General features: G+C 44.0%; 1 protein-coding gene across 11 annotated transcripts in view; it reads right to left on the bottom strand.

Annotated features, from left to right (window-relative positions):
* ARHGEF4 (Rho guanine nucleotide exchange factor 4) overlaps window positions 1–23,364 on the bottom strand; it is a 213,396-nt gene that overhangs the window by 1,098 nt on the left and 188,934 nt on the right. For 10 of the 11 annotated variants that reach the window (XM_080604822.1, XM_080604826.1, XM_080604828.1 and 7 more), the window contains 8 exons: window positions 11,542–11,721; window positions 8,621–8,815; window positions 7,449–7,628; window positions 6,677–6,909; window positions 5,189–5,318; window positions 4,187–4,318; window positions 2,862–3,105; window positions 2,139–2,216 (listed from right to left, as the gene is read on the bottom strand). In XM_080604822.1, coding sequence (XP_080460948.1) covers window positions 2,139–2,216; window positions 2,862–3,105; window positions 4,187–4,318; window positions 5,189–5,318; window positions 6,677–6,909; window positions 7,449–7,628; window positions 8,621–8,815; window positions 11,542–11,721 — 1,372 coding nt within the window. Of the gene's footprint in view, window positions 1–19; window positions 1,803–2,138; window positions 2,217–2,861; window positions 3,106–4,186; window positions 4,319–5,188; window positions 5,319–6,676; window positions 6,910–7,448; window positions 7,629–8,620; window positions 8,816–11,541; window positions 11,722–23,364 lie in introns of those variants that run through there. The other variant, XM_080604825.1, reaches the window with a different exon arrangement.

The raw sequence follows: 23,364 nt of genomic DNA, 5'->3' as shown, positions 1-23,364 counted from the left end.
GATGACAAGGAAATAAGTGAAGCATGTTACTTGAGCACAGTTCTTTCCATATACCCTGCCCCATCCCTGTTAAAGCAGCAGGGGAACAAATGTTATTTCCCTCAGCTTACCCCTTATTTCAGCACTGCCTTTTAGGATTAGGGTTGGTGCTGTGGAAGCCCTAGAGCATACCTTGTCAGGCATACCTTGACAGTGTTCTGTCAGGAGTACAATGCAACTAGATCGCTGTAGCTCATCTCTTTGTGACAAACTTAACCGGTCACTGCATTCCAGGAAAGGAAGCTGATAGGCATGTGCCTCTGCTTGTTGTGCCTTCCCGCACTGGTAAAAGCATATGGACTTGAGAAACATTTCTGAGTCGTAATGGCCAGCGCCCAGCCTGCAGCCAGCACTGGCGTGCTGTGCTCCTGTTCTGCTTGGCCCCTGTGTTTTTAAACTGTTACCGTGGTCTGGCTTCCTCCCAAACTCCGTTTGTGGCCATATCTTAGTTCTGGCTTATTTTGAAATGTAGCCAAGCTTTCTTACTGGGGACTCAGCTGGGATCCTACTGCTGGCTGTTGCCACCACAAGGAATTGGTTGCCTCTCTGTGGGCCTAAAGGAAAGCAAATGACATCTCTTCTTTGGGATATAAAGAGGGATGGAGGCATCACAAAAAAGGGTGGCAGGAAGCCTTAGATGACAGTGCTTCAGGCACAGGAACCGCTTGTTCTGTTGCTCGCATTTGCACTCCTCTGGCCACTTAATTTTTATTTATTTATTTATTTTAACAGCACTGTTAATGAGCATGCCATCTGCTCATGGGATTCTGCCAAAATAGCAAGTTTTAATGCATTTGCCACAGGCAGGACAGGTCTGTGCTGCAGTAGCCTTTATGACCCTCTGCATCTTAGGAATCATTACAGAATTTCATCTTGTCTCTTCACAAAGGGAATGTCATGCTGTTTGGAGAGCCTGGCATCTAGGGTGAGGCTGTGAGCTAGCCTTTGAACAGGGGATGCTGCTTGTGCTTAGCTGTGGTTTCTGGTTCAGCACTCAGTGATCAGGTTCAGAGCAGGTCTCCTGTAGTTAGGGAATAGTTTCCTGACTCCAGCTGTCTGAATCAGCCAGGAACTGTACTGCACACTGTCACATGGGAGTTCACCATCTGGCCTACTCAAGAGTTTGTTAACACCACTGACTGAAAATAGTCCCAGATGGGTTTATTCAGAGAAAAGTCACGTGATAGTGGTAAGTCACTAACACCAACCATTAAAACTTCATTTCACCAGTATCTTTTGCTACACATCAATGAAGTTTTAGCAAGAAAAATGTTCTACTGAACATGACCCACATCTGAGCTCTGTCAACACAGTTTAAAAAAAAAAAAGCATTTTTTTGTGCCCTGGATTAAGTGCTCCTTTCTTTATGTTTCGAAGCTTAATGCCATGAATTCTTAGTTCAAGTCAAATAGGAGAGAGTTGTAGCAGCCATATAAAGAAAGGTACTTATCAGCTGGATCTAATACAGTCTTAGGGCTTAGAGGTACCAGGACTACTTTGCAGTGTTTAGCTCTGGAGTCCTACCTGGAGAAGATATGCCTAGAAGAAATCTAGCAGAACAATGCTGGTATGAATGACAAAGAACGTTTGCCATTTATTAGAAAGAACAAGCAATTGTGATCTGCAGTAAGGAAAATTAAATGTCAGGGAAACTCTGAAAGAAACTGCAGAGGGATTACAAAGTCAGCTGATTCTATATTAGGCAGCTCTTGGATGCTGTATGTTCCTCTGAACGTGGCCTTCAGTCTCACTGACGGATTGTGCTGTTAAGGGTAAGATAGCTTAATTTTTACTGTTCTTCATCTTTGGTGAGAATTATTTAGTTTTATATATAGATCTCCAAGCTGGGAATGATCACTTCAGTTGAAGTTGCTCATTACCTAGCTGTTTGACAACCATCTCTACCTTTATCTGACCATGAGAACGCAAACTGAAGCACTTTAACGTGGGAAGAGGTATCTCACCAACTTAAGGCTTAAACAAAAATTGCAATGCTCTCAGAGGTGGCAGCTTAAGCACTAGTAATGTAGTCCATAAACACCACTACCAGCCCCCAGCCTGCAGTTCTAGCAGCATTTTTAAGTTCAGGAATGACTCACCTTTAGGCTTCCCAGTGTGGTGCTGCTTGCTGGCATTCAGCATTGCTTGCTTTTTCTGCACCTCCGTTATTGAAAAACCTGGAGAATAAAGGAGAGACTGTCAGCAGCAGGTCATCCCTTTGTATTTCATGGGAGCACACTTGCATAGACATTAAGAGAAACCGTGAAGCAGGAAAATGCCTGAGGTGGGAGGTCACCATCTAAAATTACTCCCAGAGCTGCCTGGGGCAAATACTGCTCCCCCCCCCCGCCTGGTCCTTACCTCTCAGGCAAGGCTTACTGCCTGCCCGTGCCCCCACCCCACCTCTCCCCGCCAGCTGACAAAGCCAGTCCAGACCTTTTGTGGCTCAGATCTCACGTTTGAACTATTTGGACAAAACAATGAAAACCCTCTCTCACAGTGCGAACTTTTGACTGAATGTGTTTTGTACAGATGCTGCCATGTCAGGCTCTCATGATATCCTGCAAAATAATTGATGCTCTATGTAATACATTGACTATTTTGTCAGCCCTGCCTGAACTCATTAAAGACATCAAGGTCTCAGAGGACTTCCTGCAGAGTCTGATCACTGTGGTTTGTATTTTTTCAAATTGCACAAATTCATTCAGTGCATTCTAGTCAGCAGCCCAGAGCTGGACTGGAGCATGCTTTGGCTTCCTGTCAAAAATCTAAAACTAAAATAAAAAACATAACCCTGTGTCACAGCATTGCTTTGTCCATACCTGTTTCCTGGTCGAGCTGAACCTGTCTCCTTTCATTCTCAAAGGCCTTCAGCCAGCGCTGTTTCTGTTCGGGCTTTTTTGCACAAAATAAGTGGACTTCCTCGGTGTTGCGGCAGTATAATTTAAATGCATTTTTTACACTGATACTGAAGTCCTTGTCCTTTCCATCTTCTACATCCAGGATTTCCATGTCATCCATGTTGATCCGACTTTTATAGTACAAGATGTCCCGACGCAGAAGGTCCTGTAAGAGAGATCACAGTCATATGGATTTCAGTGTTTTCTGTTCTCTCCCTTCCAGAAACATTCAATTTCTTCTTTGATATGCTGGAATATTTAATCTTCTTGGCAGGCATTACAGTGCTGTAGGGAAAAGTGACACTGGATTTGAATCTCTGGATATGCAGAGTGCTAAGCTCCTGTTGTTTGCATGGGCTGTGAGGGGAACCACATGGTTTCTTCTGTTGGTGGAGTCAGGATAACAGGCTGGAACCTATGCTTCTGGGGTATCATCGGCTACACTGAAGAGCTCTCGATAAGATCCCAAATCCTCATTAAGCTAGTGTCAGAATGCAGTATTGGAATGCTACAGTCAAAATTAGACAAAAAATACTACTTAGCTTTTGTTTTTCATGTTGCCAATGAAAAGTAAATTAGATGGCACTGATAAAAGTAAGAGTTTCATGCCTAAGTTACCCAGGGCTACGTATGTGCTATGAATTATACAAAAAATAACAGCGTGTTCAGTTCTGAAATTCCAAAGGAAGGTACCTTTCCTCTGCTTGACTAAGGAAGATTTCTTTTATTACTTAAATAGGTTACCTGCACTGTGTATGAACAACAGTCCAGGCTGTGCTTGCAGGCTCTACATATGATGTTAATGTGTTCTTACTGACTCTTGAGGCCTGTAGCTTTTACATGAAAGCTTCTGAATGTGATATTAATCCCCTGTGGAAGTGCAGTTGAAAAAAGAACAGATTTAAAAGAATGAGAACGTCAGTGCTGATACTTGAGTTGCATAAAATAAACCCACGCACTAATCCTAGAAGCAGTGCAGTGTGCTCTTACAGCTCTCTTGCTATAAGATTTTGGCTAGCAGTTGGCTTATTGCTCTGGTCAGCTATACAGAACACCAGGATGCCAGAAAAAAGACTGCACTGAATGTACCTAAATCTCTTGTCTGTGCAAGAAGCACATACAATGCAAACAGAATTAAGTATTACAGAAACAGACAGGTAGAGAACAACTGGAAATGAACTGAGGGAGTTGATTCATTTTTCAGCATTGTAATAGATTGTAACTTGGATTTGTCTACTCAAGTTTACCTTCTTGCAGCAGACAAGCTGGTGATCGAAGAGGAAGAACATCCTCTGTTGGCTCTTGGCTTGAGGATGGGAGATTTTGGTTAGTTCCCCAGAATAGATGAGTTCTGAGCTTTTGACTAGGACATCTTCACCCTGAGAGTGAGAGCAGTACAAAGAACAGTCTGGTCTGTGCCATCCCAAAACAAGGGAGAAGAAATAACCCCATAGTCTCACAGGAGAACTTTGGAATGGTTGTGTAGCCTGAAGCCCTGCTGGTGAAACACTGTTCCAGGAATGAGAGGGAGCCTCTATGATAGAGAAAGAGCCTTGTTGCATCATGGAGAGGATGCTGTGCCCTTGATACCCAGGGAATAGGAACTGAATTGGAATAGAACAATAGTGTGTTAAATGAAAATTTTCCTTTTCCAGGGAGTCTGCTTAGGGCAGCTGGTACATCCCTGACATTAAAGGAACCATGTTAGGAGATAGCTGAGAATTTAGCCTGACTTCCTTTGGTGGGAGAGGGAGTGGTTTTACTGACTCTGTAGCTTTGTGGTTTTTTTCTTTAGCTAATTTTTTATATTGAATCTACAGTGAAATTTTGCTTCCATTTTAGCTATATCAGAGCTTGCCTTTCTGCAAGAATGATGTGCCTTAATAAGCACATTAAGGGGTAATTCTGCCAATTTTGACCAATTCTAAATCACTCAGTAGAATGGGGAACGAGGAGAACAACAGGATTTCACCAGCCTACATTCCAATTTTATTCTGGAAAAAAAATCGCAGGGAACAGGCAAAAAGGCAGCTGGTCTAGCTGGGTTGTGCTAGACCTCTTTGGTTGTACTAAAAGATCGCATCTTTTTAAAAAAACACACACACAAACCCACAGAACAACAGAACTGAGCTAGGGCTAGTCAGTAACTGCTATGAAGTTCTTCCTATAGGCAGATGGGGGCGGTGAGGGAGAGTGGAAGAGAGTAAACACAATCCATTCATCACATGAGGAAAGTAAGTCTGTCTTACCTCCCAGTCTTCTATGGAACTTTGCCACTGAGCAATTTTGTCAATGTTCTCTAGCCGCCGCTTTCTCTCATTGATGAGCCGAGCAACGTTCTTCATGGCATTTAAGGCAGCTTCGACGTCTTTAAAATCCCTGTGGTAGAGCAGAGTTGTGAGTCATAACAAAAGGACACATTTATTGCATCTACGCTCCAAAGGAGTGCAACCTAGCATGCTGTAGGGCTGGAGAGCAGAAAACATTAGTTCTACTTGCTGCTCTACCCCAGCAACTTTATATTGAATGTATTAGGTACATGTGGCTGTGGGGAGCTTTTCGGAAGTGTGCTGCTTTTAAGGCACAGATTATATAGTCTTGTAACAAATCCAGGCCTGACTTGTGAAAGAGAATGAGGCAAGTAATGAAATCCAGTCACAGAGGTGTAAATACTAGTTGCTGGAAAAATTTCCATGGCTTTCTAAGCATTGTTTTTTTCCCCACATTAATACAATATATTCATAATGCCACAGTTTTCTTACAGGGAACAATTCTATCACATAGAGGTAAGACGGTTTAGATGTGGCTTGGTTTCAAATAGGAGCTGCTAGTTAATCCAGAATGGTAGGACAGAAGGTGATCCACCCTCACCACACACCATCTGCTGCCACCAGCTACTTCTTTTGAGTTATAGTAGCTGAGAAGGAGCAGTTCGGCACAACTTGTCTCTAATGCAATTTTCTAACATCTATGTACTCCATTAAGGAGCTTTCTGTTAAGAAAGAACTTCAGAACAACATGCTTATGATTTAATAAGACGTGTAAAACAAATCTGAGAAATACCATTGCTGTAAATCGGGGTGCTAAAATTAAGTTATCACAAGGGACCAATATCAACACTTTAATACAGGTTTTCATGCTTTAATTCTGTAGGTAATTATTTCAGATGCTTTACTAAGTCACACTGTTAATTGAGCCAACAGCAGTGCCTTCACCCTGCCTTCACCCTGAAATGGAGCTATGGATTTGCAGGCTTTTGAGTGGGCATGGCTTGATTGCTGTAGGTTGTGACTTCCCACAGGGAAAGCACCAAGCAAAATTCATGACTACCTTTCAGCCTCGACAAGCTCTGGTGTAGGTGCATAGACATGTTGGGCTATATTCAATCAGTGCTTCCGGTGGCAAAGTTTTCAATACCATCACAACAGGAAACAACTACGAAGTCTGTATGTGCAGGTACCACAGATACATAGGCCGAGTATAAATAGGAAAGCACCATGATAAAAGGTGGACTTTGCAACTTCAGGTCTCTAACAGACAGGGAAGCCCAGTGCTACTGTAATGGAAATTTATGTATTTGACTGAAATTTTTTTTTCTTTTTTTTTTTTTTCTTTTTTGTTTCTACAAGGTAACACAGAAGAATCGTGGTACTGGCTGCTCTTAGTAAGCTGCTCTCAATACAAAATTCTTCATTAGTCCGTTTCTTACTCCTCCCCTCCACACCATGCTGACCTACCTGTGTTGAGGGTTGGTGTATTTGAGCAGTTCGGCCAGTTGCAGTGGATATTTGCAGATTTTCTGCACTGGCGTCAGCAGAAACCCATCCAGAGAGATGTCAATCATCTTCTGCAGCAGGCGGCAGGCTTCGAAGAAGTAGACGTACTTGTTAACTTTGGTGAGGCGGGACAGCTCCATGCAGGCATTAGGGTGGTTGTTGCAGTATTCAGAGTATATCTGAAACTCTGTTTGCTGCAAAGGAAATTAAAGGGAGTTACTGTCCGTGTTTCTTTGGGCAATGGCTTGGCCCCGAACCTGTATCACATTGGGGCTATTTGATAATTTGTATGCTCCCCTAACACTTTGAAGCCAGGAGACCTAAAGCTGAGGCTCGTGCAGCTTATCTGAGAGACTGAGACATTTCTGTCTATTCTGGCCTGTGCTCAGCTGTATGTTTTTAATGACTGCCTCAGCAACTGCTGATCCTGCACAAACCTGAAAATACCATAGCTGTAAACTCAGGCCCAAGTTGGGATTTACACCTCTGCCTGAAGTAGCATGGTCTGGCAGGCAATACAGTGCTCAGGAGCTGAGGCACTTTGGAAATGTTCTCCCTGCAGCCGCAAGAGCTGCAGCCACAAGCGCTCCTCTAGCTGGCTGGGGGGAGGTTTGCTTGATGGGCTGTTTTTTGTTGTTGTATTAACAGAGCTTCAGTTCTCAGATCAACTTTCAAATCCTCTGGCCTAACCCATATTCAGCTACCTCTTTCCCCTTAAGTGAAATTTACTTACATATTCCAAGAAGCAGGAGCCAACCTCACTTAAATGTGGGTGGTCTTTGTTGAATTTCTTCTCCAGTGCTTTAACAAATTTCTTCTGGCATCTGTAGATGTCTTCAATATTCCCAAAGATTGTCTTCAGCTGTTCCTCTGTAAACATGTCAGCTCTTTTGCGGCACTGCTTAATGTAACCCTAGGAGGAAACCACGTTGGAAAGCTTGCTGGGCACTTGCTCAGAGGCCTTTGGAAATCATCAGAAAACCCTAGGACTGCAGTCAGTTGTACAGGTTTCTGTACCCCCTTCCTTCGCAAGTGCATCCATCCCTTAGCTGTTATTTCCTCAAATATCACTCAAATTAATGGTAGAAATAGAAATCAACCCACAGTCATGTCACTGCCAGAAATGAAGCAGTAATCCACACCCAGAGCTGCCTTCTCACCTGTAGAAAACATTTTTGTCTGTCTGCAGGCTACAGGGTGTTCTGACCCCTGCACTGATCCACTGACACCTAAATTCAGTTCAGGATCTGGTGTGGCTGCTCATGTTACCAAATTCATCACTTATTCAAAGACATGGGAGAATTCTGGACTCTGCGTGAAGGAAAGGTGCTTGGTAAGTGTTGCTGCTTTGCCCCAGCTGGCTCTCCTGGAGGACACTACATTTTTTGTGTCATTTTAGTGAAAGTCTGTGTTCCTGCACTACTCTTTTATCAATTACCTTAATTTACCCCAGTGTATTTGACAGTGTGTCACTTCTGGAAAGGGTGTCACAATACTCAGCATATTTGGAAGTGAAAGGCTGAATATCCCCCAGTTGTTTCAATCTGAGCATAACTTGCCTGAAGGTTGGAGTTGCTGATTATATTACCTCAGAACGTGAATTAAAGAAGACAGCAATGCTAGACATTTACTTTTCTCTGGCATGGGAAATGCAATTAATTCCATTTAATCAGAGCGTAACTGGGTGCTCCAAATTCAGAAGCACTGGGGATATTGCTGTAATGAATTGTCTTCTGTTTTCCGAGCATGTGATGTCATTTAGCAGGACAGGCTCTGATGGCAAAGCCATCTCATTCTCAGAGGAGGAAAGTTACCCACTTGGGAACCGTATGTCTGCACAAGAACAGGACAGCCTCTAGTTTCCATTAGGGATGTTCTTACTTTTGCTTCCCATTACTCCGTTACCTCACAAATGTCCTTCAGATGCTTGATGTAGTCTCTCTCTGTGCTTAGGATCTCATTTATAACGTTGGTCCTCATTTGATCTTTGGTGGTCTGCCCCATCCCGAAGCGGCGTGTACCACTGCTGGAGTCGTCCTCTTTGCCACCCTCTGCCTTTACAGGGTAATCTTCCATGGGTTCATCCTGGTTCACTCGGAGCTGTAGCACACACAAGACATTCACTGTTTGTAGTAATAAATACAAGTCTTCCAAAGAAAGGAAGTTTGGGAGGGTTGACAGAATGGCAGACAAAGACTGAGCTAGGATAAGGAGGGAAGAGGGCCACTCTGTACATAACTGCCTGTAAATGTATTTTCCCATGGTATGTAATGTGTAAACACATAGCCCCAGAAGGTAAGGTTTTGACAGTTTGGGGATGGTAATTTCAAGCCTATTAACTATTAATACATGATATGGGTGGTTTTAAGCAGGCATCTCTCATGGACAGAAGTCACAGGAATGATATGAAGTCCTTGAGGAAGAACACATACACAATCAGGACAGGAAATGTTTTATCGAAGTGAATTCTGCTTAGGTATTTGTGAGGGGACTTTTCGGGAGAGAGGGGAAAACCAGTAAATATTTGCCTTTTTTTTTGATAATAGCATTATTATTATTCTCATATCATAAATAGCAGATAGCCCTCAGAAGTACCTGCTTCCCCAAGGTTATTTAGAGATAATGTATTTTTAATGTAAAAGCAAATGCAGACACCAGTGGGCATATAATGTAATGAAAAGCAGCATTACATTACAGGGCTGGGCGTGTAACTCATGGTTCCTTCACAGTGCCCATGAGATGGCAGCATAGCATGGGCAGAGACGAGCACCAGCATTTTGTAGACATGCTATACTACAGTCACTTCATATATTGTCAGCAATACCAAAGTACCTTCGCTAAGGACAAGAAATTATTGGTGCATTTCACTTAGGAGCTTTATTTCATATATTAGTATTGTAACTGCATATTTAATAGATCCCAGAGCACCCATGGGAATATTTTGTATACAAATCATCAATCCCAGCACAAGAAAGAAATGAAAAACTCTGAGATAGGAACATGCATAAATGTAAGTAGTTTTAATACAATGATACAGGCCTGCTTTACACTTTTAATGTTGTTACTTCTAGGCAGGATTGTTTTTCTCTTGATATACATGTATCTCTCTATATAAAAAATAATGCATACCCATCCCTTGCCAGCAGAGGCATAGATTGCACTTACTTACTGTTTACAGTTGGTGAAACCCTCAAGATGTGCAATCCTGGTTTTCTTTCGCTGTGAGTAAAACAGCATTGGCTGGTTTTAAACTCAGACCTTGGCCTGAAACTTGTGTGGAGTAACTGAGAGACCTGCAGGTTTACCCAAGTCCCAGAACATTCTGCCCTTCCCAACAGTAAGCTTGAGACCCAGAGATAATTAGTAGGAAATCTTCAGTTGGATGCTTGAATAAGTGTTGTAATTACTCTGCTAAAAGAACTTGTTATTCTTCATCCCTAATGGCTAGCACTAGTCTGCTTTCCCCTGAAATTGCCAGCAGGACAACTTGTCAGTAACATGAACGAAAACAAGGCCTGTGTTTTGACTGTGAAAATAGTAGTTCCATCTCCACCAGTGCTGAGAATTTGGTCCTAGTAATCTTACTTGCAAAAAAACATATACTGTTTGTAACAGTTATCCAGCTGAGACCGTTTCTTGCAAGCTCTATAACAATGCATTTCACAACTTCTATAGCACAACCTGCTCTGCTTCACCAACGACTTTTGCTACAGACACCAGATAACCTCCTTTCATGCTTCACCTGGTTTTGGGTCATTTGTGATCTAAAGTGATCCGGATAATAAGCTGAATATCTAAGAATCTCTCTGTCCTTATGCACCACATCACCTCCGCAGTACTGTGCTTACATGGTGAAAGCAGTCAGGCATACATACCAACAGTCACAGCCCAAAGAAATGAAAAAAGCCTTTCTCCTCACAGAAGGAAAAGAGTGCACAGAAGTTACCCAGACTCTTGCCCCCCAACTCCCAACTTGCATGGAGAATTCACGTGTTTCATAATGGTTGGAAATGAATCCAACCTCTGCTGTACACAGCTGGGCCTGTCTACCTGTTCCATATAGCTATTTCCATATGGTCTTTGTAAGCGGCACCAGGGAGAGCGCCTTGGCCCCAAAATTGGTCAACATCAAGTGATTCATATTCACCCTCTAGTAATTGACAACATCACCTCCAAGACACCATTTTATGTGTTTTTTTTCTTCTCTATTTTAAGTGCCTGAAATACATTGCTGTGTTGTAGCCCAGCAGCCTTATGTTTTTAAAACTCCACAGCTAGGAGAAGGTGTGTGTGAGTCAGGTTGTCACAGATGTTTGGATGTGGTGTATAGCACTGGACTCTAAATTTGGTGCCATGCTCATCCATACTGTCTGAAGTAGACCCTACAGTGAAGACCTCTGTCAGTTGCTTCTGGGATTCTGCTAGGAAGTACATCTTGCTGAGGAGTATAACTTGCTTACTCCTGAGGGTGATTCTGGGTGCTTGGTTGCAAACCAGCCGATACACATCTGGGTAAGCAGGAGCCCAGGCTGCAAACCACCATGCAGGGCAGTTCCTCAGCTGGTACAGCTCAGCTTAGCTCCAGAACCTACAACTAAACTGTCCTTGCTCTGATTTACTGATGCAAAGAGGGAATTCTCCACACTGGTGGCAGCCCATCCCCAAGAGTTCAATGTAAATGGCCATGCATAGAGGAATGGTAACAAGCACATGTTGAACCAACTATCCTAGCAGTAGAAGTTCTCAGCATTCAGTACAGAACATAGAACCTGGGAAAAAAACACCTGGCGGTAATGGAGAGACATGAAAAAAAATCAAGCTCTTACCCGTACAAAGCTGGCTGGAAACCAGCCTTCGCTGTCCAGAATCCTTCCCCACCACCATTCCTTGTTGGTAGCATCCATTACTTCAATGACATCACCAGCCTTGAATCCCAGCTCTTGATCATCCATCGTGACATGGTCCCAGAGGGCTTCTGCATACACCACGCTGCCATCGCTGATGAGCTGTGAACAGAGAACATCAAACTGCCAGCTCCTCACAGAAAAGCAGCACAGGCAGCCAGTGTAGCTGCAGCTTTGGCACAATTGCTGCTGAGCCAAACAAGCATTGACTACTGCTTGCACCTCATGAGAAACATGAAAAGGAGCTGTCGGTAGTCTGGCAGGTGCTTCAACTGACTTTGCTCTCAGTAGCATTTGTTCCAAATCACTTGGGCACAGTGCATTTACCACCATTAAAAAAAAGTAATTTTGATGTACTGCAATCTCATAATGGTGAGTTTGCCTCAGCCGGCAAACAGGGCTCAGCAGTGGTACCTCGGTGGTGAAGGATGCCCATGTGCTGCCAGTGCAGCCCTGCTACAGACAACCTTGAAATAGAAGCGTGAGTGTCAATGTTTAGAGATACACTTTAGAGCAGCAAGTATTCTGAGGCCTCAGTGCTGGCCTAGGATGGTAAGAGCTTTAAACCTTTAGAGTGGTTAAACTTAGCATTTAAGCTGCTTATAGTAAGTCTCCCAGTGAGTTCAAGTGCCAGTGCTCAGGGCCATTAGTTGTCTGTGCGACACCATGTCCCATAGAGGGCCTAATCTAGGAAAGAAAAAAAAAAAGATATAAATTCTGGGAAGACAATGGAAAGAGGAATCTAGGAGACCAGAGGGAGAAAAAGATGTACAAAACCCACTGTCCATGGTTATGGGCCACACTGTAACACTGTCGGCCCTGCTACATAATGCACATGCTGTGCACCTTAGGTTGGCTTGATCACACAGTTATCTACTGCTCATAGTGACTGGTTTTGTCCTTCTCAAAGAAAAAAAGATGCATGTTGTAAAAGAGTGACAGGATAATAGCACATACAGTAAATCAGGAGAGTTAACTGGAGGCATTTGAAAAAAAAGTCAAATATAGTCTGCCTCTGGATAGCAAATGCCCCTTCACTGAACCAGAAACAGCTTAATGCAGTGTATCCCTTTTGACAAAAATAACATCAGGATGGTTAGGAAGGGGAGGATGGGAGGCTCCACTTCTCTGCAGAACCAGGCGTCAGTGCTCCCCACTGCCTCTTTTCAGCTGCCCTGCACTGCCACAGCACTCACGTGTGCACTCGCTGCAGGGTGCTGCTCCTCAGGGAGAAGAGCACTGCTATGGTGCAGCCCAGCGGGCAGGGGACGTAAGGGCTGTCACACAGCCAGTGCTACAGTGGGAAAATAATTCAGGAGTCTCAAACAGTGTCTCACTAGCCAAGGTATTACAACATAAAGAGCTGGCAACGAATGCAGCAAAGGCAGCTCAGTCTGGTCAAGTGGCAGGGATTTGGCCCAGCGAGCTGTGGAGGGGGACAGCTGGACTTGGCAATTAATGAGTAAAGGTGTTGGAGTGATCTGGGATGCTGTTAACTCACAGGTCGCTTAGCAGGCCTGTTGCATAGACTTTGACAAGCCTGAAGTGTACTCAGCATTATGAATAAACCCTCTATTTTTTGAAATCTTGTGAGTCTTGTCAGTCTTCTAGAAATGTAGAGCTTTAGCTTTCTAACACAAAGTAGAGAGGACTAGAATAGGGAAAGGAATGGATGTCAAAGGTACAATTTTCCAAACTCAGCTACCAGGCTTCAGCTACAGGAACAGCAGCTGAGCTGTGGGTGACGGATGTTGGCTATGCTCACGAAGAGCCTCTGCTTTTTTGCTGAGCCACCTGTGGGTGCATGAGCTGGGCGTTTGCTTTAGCAGTGCGATTGCAGCTGGAGCTGCGGCCGAGCTGCGCAGGGTTATGTAATGCGGTGGGTAGGGGCTGGCTGGCACTCGGGAAATGCCCATGCTAACTCGTAAATCTTTGGGCATAGTGGCATTCGGCAGCCTTTTCAACATGCACATTCTGACCAGTTCATAAGGAATATGGTTCTTTCTAAGATAAAATCCCTTTGCTATGTACTGAAATATGCCGTGCTGAATCACTGAGCATGATGTGGCAGCTGGCACACATGCCATGACTGGGACCAGAGAGAGACTAAATGGACCTCTTCTGCAGCAGTTTGACAACCACACCAGTAAAGCACCAGTGATGTGAAGGCACTAGTATCTTACAGTACCAAATTGTCAGATATCAACATCTTGATGAGAAGACAAGACCAAGCCTGAGCTAGCACTGACAGCAGGTCACGGTTGATTCACCCAGCTCCCAACGTGGCAGAGCCGCTTGGTTCTCACTGCAGTCACTGAAAGCTGCACGGCTGACGAGTGAATCCTCAACTGGTATTTTAGTCCATCCACTAAAATTAGTATCCTAAATTTCCTATATTCAAGAACAGTCATATGATGAATATGTTTGCCAAATACAGAAGATCACAAGTGACCAGCCTGTCCAAATAACTACAAGCAAGCAGAAGTGCCACTAGCACAGACAGTTCTCTTTCAAAGAAGTGACTAAAAGACACCTGAAATACAGGTTACGGTTTGTTTAACTGGCACCAAACACCATGTTTGTAGGGAGGAATGACCAATAAAAAAGTAAAGCAAGAATGGAGAAAAAACAAAAACAAACAAAAAACTTCATATATGCTTTGGATTGTCTCACTGAAATTATCACACCAGCATTTTAAACACCTCCATGACTGCAGGCTGTTCTCTCTCTGCACTGCTTCCATCTGTGATCATACACCGAGGTGGTAGGGCAGGGGAGCAGACACAATCACTGAAAAGTGTTTAATGATCACCACATTCACTGCTTAGTTTTCCATTAGCTCTCAACCTATACAAGTCTGTACCTTACCCTATTTTTTCAATTGTATCCAGTCCAGTTCCTAGGCTTATACAGAAATCCCAGCTATACCCAGTGTAACACTCCCTTTCCCAGAGTAGATACTGAGGGGTAGCTCTGAGCCAGGACTGACATTTCCATGGCTCAGAAGCACCTGCGTTACTGCATGGCATTGCAGCAAGCAGAGCTGCTCCGATCGGGGCACAGCTTGCTGCAGTGTCCTCTCTGAGGAGCGTACTGTTACTGGGGGAAGAGGGTTGGGACTCTTTCCCCATCCCTGGAAGGATAAAGTATGCGAACAGAAAAAAAGAATTTCTGCAAAATGTGTTAGAGCACAGCACAATCAGCGAGCTGTATTGTAAGAGCTGCTCGCCTTCCAAAGAAGCATGTATTAAAGGGAATACTCACCATTTCCAACCATGGCAGCTCCTAGGAGCAAAATGGCTCATCTTATTACAGTTTTTGATCTTTGCAATTAAAGCAAGGTTTGAAAAACAACTAATTAATCTCCATATGAAACAACATTTATGTGCTGGCTTTGTAATATCAAGGAGAACCCAGTGCATGTTCTTGAACAGCTACAGTCTCCTGCCCCAAACCTAGAAGAGAATGGAGACAGAATGCAAACTCAGCTGCCCTTCAGCCGCTGAAGCTACTGCAGCAGGCAGCACAGAAAACAAACGCATTGGCTATTTTTCCCTGTTTATACCAACCCCTAAGTTTGTAGGCAGCACTGTTTGCAACCCAAAGGCAGTACTAACACTGATGCTTTGAAACCAAAAACGGACTGCAGCTCTAGCATTGCCTTAGCATTTCCGTGCAGCTGCAGTTGCTTCCTTTACTGCCCATGCAGCTGCAGCCTCGCTGCTCATGTACAGACGGAGCCAAAGCTGAGGGAAGGCGCCAGTGCAGCCTTGCTCGTGCAGCTTGCTCCAGCTACCATGGAACAAGGGTGCGGGTGGGGGGAATTACCCCTCCGAGCCATGGCTGTGCACAGGCTGCCAAAGGAGACGCAGTCTGGGCTGTTGCAAATAGCTGCCCCAAATTAAGTCCATTACACCTGGGAAACAGATCTGGTGTGCCAAGGCCCTTGTCTCTGTGCCTGTTTACATTCCAGCCACTCTCCCTGTTTGTCTTGGGCTAGACACCTTGACATAATTCCCTCATACGTCCCAACCTTGTTCTGGCAGGAACTCCAGGCAATCCAAACAGAGATAAAATATCGAGACAACTTGCAGGAGGAGGGATGAGAAACACTTTAGGAAACATTGATTTTTGAGCTACTTGGTTCTATTTGCATTAAACTCAAATAGCTTTATCCTGATAATGCTAAGTACACTGTACCATACAGAGATAAAAAATGTACCCAGGTGCATCAGAAGGAACAGAGCAGTTCAGGAATAAGGTGCCAATAAAAAGGAATTTACTTTACAGCTCTGTGACCCCAAAACAGGCACCTTCCATGAAGAGCTGCGAACTCAGGCTCTTCCTGGTAAATAAAACTGGCTCCTGTAAGGCCTGTTTTCCTTACACACACACACACACACACAGAGCTTGTGCAGTGCAGGCTGAGGCTGACTGGGTCAGCACATCACACATCTAAACCCTGTAGCAGTCCTGTCCCCAGAGGCAAGGCACCCTAACTGACTGCACATCTCCACTTGAGTATTTTCATTTGATAGCATTCTCCTTAACAAATCTCTCTGAGATGTCAGTCAGCCAAGATCTTAGTTCTGGGAAGTAAACTACACTGACAGTGTATAGCACTGCTTTTTTAATCAGTGTCTGAATTCCTGCTCCCCCTGTGACATCTTGTATAGCTGCCTCCATTTACCAAATGTTCAATATTTGTCATCAGCTTATTTGGTAATAATGATTTCCTACAAAACCGTTCTGACTAGCATTAATTACATTATTCCCCTTTATTTATACCATCCAACTGCAGCTTCCCCCTCAGAAGTGGCTTAAACAGATGGACAGAGGAGGAGGGTCCCCGTGCGGCAGGCAAGGAGAAGCTTTGAAGCAGCCACAGGAGGAGGGAAGCAACCCTTGTAGAAAGTGGAGGCGGCAGAGCTGTGCTTCATCTTATTTCAACCTGCGTGTGAAGAGTACGGCGTGACAGAGCTTACCAGGGGCATGTGCATGAGCACAGCTAAATGTGATTTTTCGAAGTCCAGAGTGATGCAAGAAGTTCCCAGTTCCTCACCTAAGATATAGCAGCTGATTATTTTAAAGCAAGAAATAGACTGAAATTGCTTTAGACCTTTTTACTTTCAGATGAAATAGGCTAGGAAAGCTCTTTCGAAAGAGTGGGGCAGTGACCTGCAGCTAAGGAGACCCCCTCCTCATCTAGGTCCTGTCAGTGCCCTCAGTACCCCAGCCATCACTCTCTCATAACCTGTAAATCAGAAGTCTACTAATTTGGGAAATTAGCATCCTTAAGCTTTGGCACTGAGGAAACAAGAGCTCTTACCAAATTTGACAGTACTCCGCTAAATGTTATCTTTATATCACATATAGAAGTTCACTACTTCCAGCAGTTGCCAGTAGTGCTTAGAGTAAATAAAGCTATTAAACAGCTTCCATTTTAACCTTTCATGCAAGTTTCCAGAGGACAGTTATTTAAACTTATGTCTGTAAGACATTTATTTTCTGGTGTAAGTGATATTTTCAAACTCTTTTCAAACAAACAGATACAGTGGTGATTGACTTGGTGATAAAATGGCAAATGAAATTCTCTGCTGATAAACGTAGCACAAGCAGTATCTAACACAAACGGCTGACTCTAAATAAGCTGCTCCTCAAGAATGTCTCTGCAGACAGATTTAGGAAAACACCAGCCTGGTGCATCAGGGTCAGAAAGTCTGAATGTCAGGGATGACTCGGAAAGAAAGAAGCAGAGAACTATAAAAGGCACAAAGAGCAACACCAGTTGGGGGTCTGGAAGAGTTTCCAGGCCAGAACAAGCTGAACAGACTTTGAAGCTGCAACAGAAAAAGGTAGATGGAGGCTGACCACAACATGAAGGTTTACGAAATGATTAACAGGCTTGAAATGCAAGGCCCATGTGTGAGATCGCCAGGTGAGAATTTTAATACAAAAGTAGTACTTTTTCCTGTTGTACATAATTACGCTGTGCCACAGGATGCCATGAGCCAAACACAGATGGTTTAAAAAAGAGATTAAGCAAATCTATGTCCTTCAAGGCCACTTAAACATATCATATCTGGATACCACCTCTGGCCCATCAAGGATCTTAAACACATCTGGAAAGGCACACAATGGAAAGAACAGGGCCATACTTAAATGTTTTCCTAAGCAGTTACCCCAAGTTACAGCTAAAAGGGCCTGGCTGGCCCTACAGAGCTGGTCTTAGGTCATTAGTGCAGTAAAAAATACAAATGAAAATACATCTATTATTTTCCATTTTGACTATTTGTATTACCTGCAAATACTTCTTGAAAAGGTGAGACCCCAAAACGTTAACTTGACGCAGACAGATACGTTCCCTGAGGTACAGCAACATTGTCGTTCAGCTAGAAAATTAGCAATTGCTAACACAGTAATTACAAGGACATTATGTCCTCTGGGGTAGGACTGGGACTTCTCAAGCAGAGGTAAGTGCAGCACTTTTGCACAGCTTAGACATAACAGATCCTACATGCTGTACATCCTATCCATGCAACACTTGCCAAGCATGTGGAGGAACGTCAGTCACACGCACGGAGCAGCCATTTGCCTCTAACACTTGGACATCCAACCCCCTGGCTGCTTGTTTTCTGCCCAAAAAAGAAAAAGGGGAGGAAAATAAGGGAGGACAAAAGCGTACCCAGGGAAACCTGACTGATCAGACATCTGGGATGCATTCAGAGAGGAGTCCCTGTGTGCAGGCTACAAGGTGGGTATGTGCTGCATCCTCACTCAAGATGCTCAGAAAGGCCTTTACAATTAAGAGCGCAAAAACCTAAAAACCTCCTTAAGCTCACAAAGCCAGAGAACTTAAGTCATTCCAAAGCTCTAAATCAGCTTAAACAGCTTAAACTCATCTAAGGCCTTAAAGTGTCTTAAGCATTTTAAACCCATCTAAAGCCTTTGAGTGGCTTAAGGAGCTTAAAAGCTCTAAGGCTTAGAAAGTGGCTTAAGTATCTTCAGCTTCTGGCAAGCCCACTTCTCACACCTCTCGCATGTGCATTGCACCTGCCACGCCAGGTTAAGGTGTCTGGTGTACCCAAAGAGCCCGGATCTCTGAGAGAATCTTTCTTTTTAATGCTCTTCACATCTTTGGGAAGCGGTGCAGCCCTCTCCTGACAACTCTGTCTGCACCGCAGGAGGAGGCGCACAGACACTCACCTGTTTGTAGCAGGGCTTCCTAGGCTGGTGCCATAACTGCGTCTGGAAATCAGCCACCCTCTGCCCTTATTTTCTTTGTTTTGAAAGACTGGAAAGGAGTAAGGGTGGGGTTGAACTCTCAGATCTGAACAAGACTTGTCCTGGGGCACAAGCTACAAAGCTTCTCGTTTCTAGTTCCATTCTGGCTGTAGATGCATACACCTACTGATTCCCCTTCTCCACCTCCCCAACAGTTTTGATGTTCACGTTTACTTCAGGATAGGAAGAATTTCCCTGGTTAACACAATACCTTTTCTGATGCCCTAATTTTAACTGTACGATCTGGGACTGCAAATAGCCCAAGATGTTTCTGTTTGGCTGTTCGCATATTTAGGAGCGACTACTTTCACATCCTTTTGAAGCTACTGTTTTTCAGTCACAAATAGAAATGATTTTATTTAGAAAAAATATATATATTTAAATGGCACATTAACACATTATTATGTCACTTAAGCTACACATTTTCCCCATTCTCCTCTTACCACTGCCTGCAGGATTGCATTTCCTTTGTGCACTCTCACCACTACATCCACTTACAATCTTACCTCTCCTCTTCCTTCATTACAGTACAGCTCCTGATTCCACTGTGTCTTCCGTAACTTAATTTTGAGATTTTGCCTTCCTACCTCCTTTTTCACTTCCTCTTCCACCATTTTAACTTTGGACACGTGGGGAGCAGAGGTCCTCTTTGGCTACAGATCCCCCATGTCACTGCTGCACTTTGTGGCAGAGGGTCTTAGGACAACATCACTGAACCAGGCCAGCTGCAGTCCATCCAATGTGGGGACTCAGCAAGCATAAACGCTGCCTCCTGGCTCTTCGCAGAAGAAAAGGAAGGGAACCCATGCAGTTCCCAGACCTCTACACTCTCTGACGACTGTTGCTACAGAATCAGTTATAGCTTGAAGGAAAATTGATCTAAATTTGTTTTACAAATAAGGTTAAAGAAAACATTTTAAAGCTGATACAAACTGCGTTGCTAGCAAACCACTCTGAATCATCAAAAGGTCAACATCTCTTTGCGCTTGCAGTGGGCAATAAGCCAGAAACAGTGCATGGCTTTTTCCTTTGTGTGTGCACGATTTAATTTTAATGAGACATACAGCAAAGAACACACTAAAATTATATTTATTGCTCCTATCTCCTGTGAAAACATCTTTGGATTAATAACACAGTGCCAAAGTCTGCACAGCATTGGTAGGTGCTGGCAGACATGAGGCCAACAGCGATCATTTAGCAGTCTTCATGACCTGGCTCTCAGTGATGCTCTCCCTGCCTTAACCATGCAAAATTTATCCGCTTCCTTTCCTCACCTTCTGGAAGATAAGTCCTGCAGGCTTTCAGTGACACAAAACTTGAGTTTGTTTTTTTTTCCTTTTCCCGGTGATCTCCCTCCCAATGCACACACTGTTACAGATCTTTTCTTCACTAAACTAAGGATCACTGTCTGATCTTTTTTTTTTTTTTTTGAAAATGGAGCAGAGAAAAATCTGAACATCAGCATTTAGAGAGACTAAAAGAACAAAGAACCTTGATACTGTCTTATTGTCAGGCAAAGGAGGCTGCCTAGCCTTTGTTTCTGCTTAGTATCTGTAAATATAAAAAAAAAAAAAAGTCATTTCTTTTGTAGTCCCACAGATGGTTCTACAAACTAATCACACCAAAAAAAACCCAACCAACCAAAAAAAACCAAAAAACCACACCTCACCACCAACAAAAAACAATGCACCAACCTTTCCATATTGCAAATGTCTCAGGCTAGGTAAACAAGATTCATTCAAGCAACAGCAGCAGATTCCTAGGATCTTCCAAGACTGTAGTATTATGCTCTTCAGTATTTCCATATTCTTCACTTTTCTCAAGTCCACACAACCTGGATGAGGAGGACTAATGGCTTCAGCAAAGCGAAAGCCTCAACCCAGAACCACGCTCCTGTTTCCATGGCCATGCTGCAAACAAGCCCTCTATACGGGATAGTGCAATGTCTGCAATTCCTCCTGCAGAACATGGCTTCCTCAGTCAAAATATGAAAACATGAACACCTCTCCTGTCCCCTACAGGTTCTTGTTTTAATCACCTTGCCTCCCTGCACAGCCCTCTCACAGTGACCACAGGCTTTTCAGTATGACAAAGGAGTAGTTTTGCAAAGGCAGCTCAATGCAGAGCATGTTAGGTAGGTCAAGCAACAATATCACACCACAGTCCCTGGCTCTCCTCACAGCCTGGCCACGAGGCTCGCATGTCCCAGGACAAGTCATTTTCCTCTTCATGTCTAGTACAAGTTTTCTCTCTAGATAGTGTTTGCTAGAACAGGTCCTGACTCCTTGGTGTTACAGGTGTGAACTGGGATACAAAAATAACAGGTCACAACTTGGCAGCCCATATTTTCTTAATCTCTTGGTGGATCTTATTTGGCAAGGTGAGGAAATCTGTGTTAGTTCGCTGATGAGAGAATTAGGCATAGCTCTTTAGTTTCACATACAATCCCTAAATAAGGTGCTTGTGTTTCCATACAGTTGCCACAACTCTGCAGATGCCCGACATACCAAGACTGGACAGCACCGTGATTCAGAACAACCCACGGCAGCCAACCCAGCTCCGCTGTGCTGTTCCCAGCCATCTTATCACAAAGGGTACAGAAAATGTGCCTATAACATTGACATACCCTCCTTGCACAGCGCTGGCTACAAGCCAATAGCACAAGCACATGGCCTAGTAAAAGACGATATCCTAATGCCATTTTTGTATTGATATCCTAGATAGATGCAATACCAAACAAGATTTCTAAGCATGGATGTTACAGTGGTTTGCTCCCTGCCCCGTGTCACCTTTGCTGGGGGAAGGAAGGAGCAGGTGAAGGCAGCTCTGCTCTCCCAGCTGGTGGAGGCTCCATTGGCTCTGCCCCTAAGGGACAGCAGAGATTCAGGTGTCCAATGTGAAATTGGTGAACTCTGGAGGGAAAAGTATGCTGGAAGAGGCTGTGCTAGGGTCGCAGGCCCCAGGTGGAGAAGGGAAGTGCAGGATATCTGTGCTGCAGGGGAACGTGTAGGACCACAGCCCTGCAACAACAGGCCCTTGCTCAGAGAGGCCAGATCAGCTGGCCAGCAGCAAGGGAGAGCAAGCTCCCAAATTCCACCACCCATGGTCCTTCACTTCCCACGGATTCCTTTGCTGTTAGACTCAACATCCTCGTGCTTGGGTAGATATTTTTCTTCTGACAGTTCCCACACAGCTGAGCTGCCTGTCACTATCTACCACAAATACAGAGGTTTGCATCAGTGCAACAGGATAGAGAACACAACCCTGGGTCTTCAGCAGCTCCACGACAATGCTCCAAGACCCATTTCAACCACTGCCAAATGCACTGTAAGGGGCATCAACAGCCATGTCTGGGGTAATCCTAGCTAAAGAACAGATACAGAGATTCAAGGATGACATCATTTTATTCTGTACTTTCCAGCACATTCTGTAGTTAACAAGTCTGGTGACATGGTATAAATAACAAGTACTCCCCCTCCTAAAAATCTTTCCGTAACCTGTATATTAGGATTTTATTTATTTATTTTTAAATCAAAACATTAGAAGCATTAATTAAAAATAATTGTTGATGGTATCATCCTAAATGCTTACTGTGTTTCTTATCTGGCCAACTCATGCCTTAGATTCCAAGAATAAATCACAAAGACAGCAGATACCACATACCACCACAGAAATGAGTTTAGCCTGAGAGAACAAATTAAGGGAAAAGATACAATCTAAAGCCCAGAGCTCCTTTGGAAATGATGCGTTGGTCTTGCTCTTGTTCAGAGAGCTCTTTACACTCAGGCTCCACAGCCGGCAGTGGCAGAGCAGGCTTTGCCAGCCCTTGCCTGTTCGATGTTCTGGCAATCTTGCCCCACTCACGGGCAGTGCAAAATGCCCCGTGCAGGGCCCACAGAGGCAGCACCCTGCCCCACACCATACAGCTGGATATGCCAGGCACCTCAGCACAGCTTCCCTGAAAGTCCCTGTCTCTTAGGTCAAATAAGTGGACTGAGAATAGAGAAAAGAAAAAGTGAACTTTGTTTACTGAAATGCCCAAGGCCTCTCCTTCCCCACCATCCAGTCAAGACCTCCAGCTCCTGCATGATTCAGGGATCCTTCACCAGTTTTGTTTTTCCTGGCCTTTATCAGCAATCACAGCCTCTTCAGCCAAGCTCTGTGGCAGGCTTGAATGAGTCACAACTAGTATCAGACTGATTCACATGGACACATCAACCACAGCTTCCAGCTACACGTATATGGCTGCAGATCAAGTCAAGAAAGAAGGAAAACACTGGGTTCCCATAAAGCAACTGCACACAGCTACTTCAGAATTAGTCAGGTATTGAGTGTGTAGATAAGCAGTGGGAAGAAAAAAAAAAAAAGTAACATTAAATATTATGAGGAAAATTGTTCCTGTGCTCTTAGAAACCAGCATTATCACCTGTGGCATGCAGTTATAATAACAACACATCTCCA

This window comes from Anser brachyrhynchus (genome assembly GCF_964034855.1).
Source record: "Anser brachyrhynchus genome assembly, chromosome: 9".
In the NCBI taxonomy this organism is placed as follows: Eukaryota; Metazoa; Chordata; class Aves; order Anseriformes; family Anatidae; genus Anser; species Anser brachyrhynchus.
This window is presented reverse-complemented; position numbering and strand designations above follow the sequence as displayed.